This window comes from Nothoprocta perdicaria, unplaced genomic scaffold (genome assembly GCF_003342845.1).
Source record: "Nothoprocta perdicaria isolate Ctin4 unplaced genomic scaffold, notPer1 scaffold_317, whole genome shotgun sequence".
Taxonomy (NCBI): Eukaryota; Metazoa; Chordata; class Aves; order Tinamiformes; family Tinamidae; genus Nothoprocta; species Nothoprocta perdicaria.
This window is the reverse complement of record NW_020455552.1, coordinates 550871-553828: the sequence shown is the minus strand read 5'-3', so window position 1 is coordinate 553828 and position 2958 is coordinate 550871. Positions and strand designations below refer to the sequence as shown.

General features: G+C 67.0%; 1 protein-coding gene across 1 annotated transcript in view; it reads left to right on the top strand.

Moving 5' to 3' along the window:
• The window catches only part of DTX1 (deltex E3 ubiquitin ligase 1), a 6589-nt gene extending 3899 nt beyond the window's left edge, over window positions 1–2690 (top strand). Inside the window, exons 3-9 of the mRNA XM_026042895.1 lie at window positions 868–929; window positions 1044–1205; window positions 1420–1481; window positions 1566–1724; window positions 1968–2129; window positions 2196–2285; window positions 2373–2690. Of these exons, the coding sequence (XP_025898680.1) occupies window positions 868–929; window positions 1044–1205; window positions 1420–1481; window positions 1566–1724; window positions 1968–2129; window positions 2196–2285; window positions 2373–2597 (922 nt within the window). The 3' untranslated portion in view covers window positions 2598–2690. The remainder of the gene's footprint in view (window positions 1–867; window positions 930–1043; window positions 1206–1419; window positions 1482–1565; window positions 1725–1967; window positions 2130–2195; window positions 2286–2372) is intronic.
• The last annotated feature ends 268 nt before the right edge of the window (window positions 2691–2958 follow it).

Below are 2958 nucleotides of genomic sequence, written 5' to 3'. Positions count from 1 at the left end.
ACGACCTCAACCGGCCCGGCGGGCGCCGCGGCGCTGCCGCCCGGCCCGCGCTGCCGCCCGGGTAAGTGGGGACGGCACCGCGGGGGCTGMGGGAGCGGGGAGGGCCCCCCGGGGCCGTGCAGGGCTGAGCACCCCCAAACTCAGCGCTGCGGTGAYGGCGGAAGGGACCAAGCCGAGTGGCTCTTCCCCCTGATCCTGGTGCCAGGGTCCAGGCAGGGCGAGGGGAGAACTGACGTAGCCACCTGCAGTGAGGCCTCGCCAGCGCTGGCGCGGCCGAGCGCACACAGCTGCACACACAGCCGCAGGCACGGTGTTGCACACCTGGTCACACACACAGCTGCACGCACAGCCGCACGCACAGCCGCAGGCACGGTGTTGCACTCCCAGCAGTGCACGTACACCCACTGCAGCACACGCTCAGTTGCACAGTGACGGTCATGGCCACGTGCCAACACTTGCACACCTGGTCACACAGGCGCGTGCACAGCCGCGTGCRTGGTGTTGCACACCCAGTCACACACACAGGCGCACACACAGCCGCACAGCTGGATGCTCTTGGCCTGCCCTGCTCTCTCCCCTGGGATCCCTGTGAGYAGCTGTAGCTGGGCCAGGGAGGATGGGTGGAAGGGTGGAGGGCACCCAAGGGTGCTGAACAGGGGGTGTCTCATGGGGAGACACATGAGCTTCCCTTCTAGGAGGTGACTGGAGGGCATCTTGAGGGGGTGCAGGAGGAGAAAACATCTGAGATGCTTCTGGGAGCCACACGGGCCCTGCGGGCAGCCCTGGGTGACACCTACCAGTGCAGGGACAGGGATGGCGTCCTGAGCGGCGCTGGGGCTCAGCCCCCTTTTCCTTGGTGCCCTGCAGGGTGCCAGCCCTCCCGGTGAAGAACCTCAACGGCACTGGCCCGGTGCATCCCGCCCTGGCAGGTGAGAAGGGGCTGGCGGGGCTGGTGCCAGGGCTGGATCCTGGTGCCAGATCCCGGTGCTGGATGCGGGTGCCGGCCCCGGCACTGCCCAGCGTCACGGCGTGTCTCGGCGCAGGCATGACGGGCATCCTGCTGTGCGCGGCGGGGCTGCCCGTGTGCCTCACCCGCGCGCCCAAGCCCGTCCTGCACCCGCCGCCCGTCAGCAAGAGCGACATCAAACCCGTGCCCGGCGTCAGCGGCATCTGCAGGAAGACCAAGAAGAAGCACCTCAAAAAGAGTAAGGAGAGGGAACCGAGGCACGGGCGCTGCGGGACTCCATGCAGTGGCCTTGGCGGGACCGTGGGCACCACTGGGTGTGATGGAGAGCARCTCCCTGGTGTCCCCTTGGCCACATCCCTGCCGTGGCCGTGGGAGGGGATGGGGGCTCGGGCTAGACCTGCTGCGGCCCATGTGGGATCTGATGTCCCTTTGTGCCCTCTCTCCCTGGGCAGGCAAAAACCCCGAGGACGTGGTGCGCCGCTACGTCCAGAAGGTGAAGAACCCCCCGGATGAGGTGAGATGCCCCCCGCGCCTCTCATTGTCACCCTGGGCGGTTGGTGGTGCCCGGGGACGYTGATGCCACTGGTGGCACCTGCAGGACTGCACCATCTGCATGGAGCGGCTGGGCAGCGCCTCGGGCTACGAGGGCGTCCTCAGCACCAAGGGCACCAAGGCGGAGCTGGTGGGCAAGCTGGGCAAGTGTGGCCACGTCTACCACGTGCTCTGCCTCGTGGCCATGTACAGCAACGGCAACAAGGTGAGTCCGGCGCCGCTGGACGTGCGCAGCTCCGTCACTGGCTCCCGGTGCCATCCGGGCTGGTGCCGTGGGGACACGGTGACGGTGCTGCGGGATGCTCTGTGGGTGCTGTTGGGGCAGCACTGGTGCCCATGGGGACACGGGGACGGTGCTGTGGGATGCTCTGTGGGTGCTGTTGGGACGTTGCTGGTGTCCGTGGGGGCATGGGGACGGGATGCTGGTCCCTGAGGCGCTGTCCCCCAGGACGGCAGCCTGCAGTGCCCCACGTGCAAGGCGATCTACGGCGAGAAGACGGGCACGCAGCCGCCGGGGAAGATGGAGTTCCACCTCATCCCGCACTCGCTGCCGGGCCACAGTGACTCCAAGACCATCCGCATCGTCTACGACATCCCCACGGGCATCCAGGTGAGCGGCGCGCGGCGGGGCTGGCRCGCGCGGCGGGCGCCCGCTCAGCCCTGTACCTGCCGCCAGGGCCCCGAGCACCCCAACCCYGGCAAGCGCTTCACGGCGCGCGGCTTCCCGCGGCACTGCTACCTGCCCGACACCGAGAAGGGCCGCAAGGTGAGCGCGGYGGCGGCGGCGGCGGCGTTGGCGGGCGCGTGGCGGGGCTGAGCTCGCGGCGGGAGCCACGGCCGTGTCCCTGTGCAGGTGCTCAAGCTGCTGCTCGTGGCCTGGGAGCGGCGGCTCATCTTCACCGTGGGCACCTCGAGCACCACGGGCGAGTCGGACACCGTGGTGTGGAACGAGATCCACCACAAGACGGAGTTCGGCTCCAACCTCACGGGCCACGGCTACCCCGACCCCAACTACCTGGACAACGTGCTGGCCGAGCTGCTCGCCCAGGGAGTCTCCGAGGCCAACATCAAGGACTGAGTGCCCGGGGGGCGCCCAGACCCCCGATGTCCCCGAAGCTTCGCCGACGGTCCCCTGTGCCATGTTGTGCCACCGGTGCCACCGCTTGTCCCAGGGGCCCTGGCATGGGACCACCGCCTCTGTCTTTGTGTGTGTGAGCAGCMGCGCGCCCGCCCGCCCCTAGGGACAAAGCCGTGTACAGTATACATTACATAGAGATATATATCTGTATATAGACAGTGTATGTTATATAGATATATATCTGTATATGGACAGTATATGTTATATATATATGTATATGGGCAGTGTATATTATATAGAGATATATATGTGTGTATATGGGGAGCGCAGAAGGGCGGTCTCGCGCGGGGGGGAGCGGAAG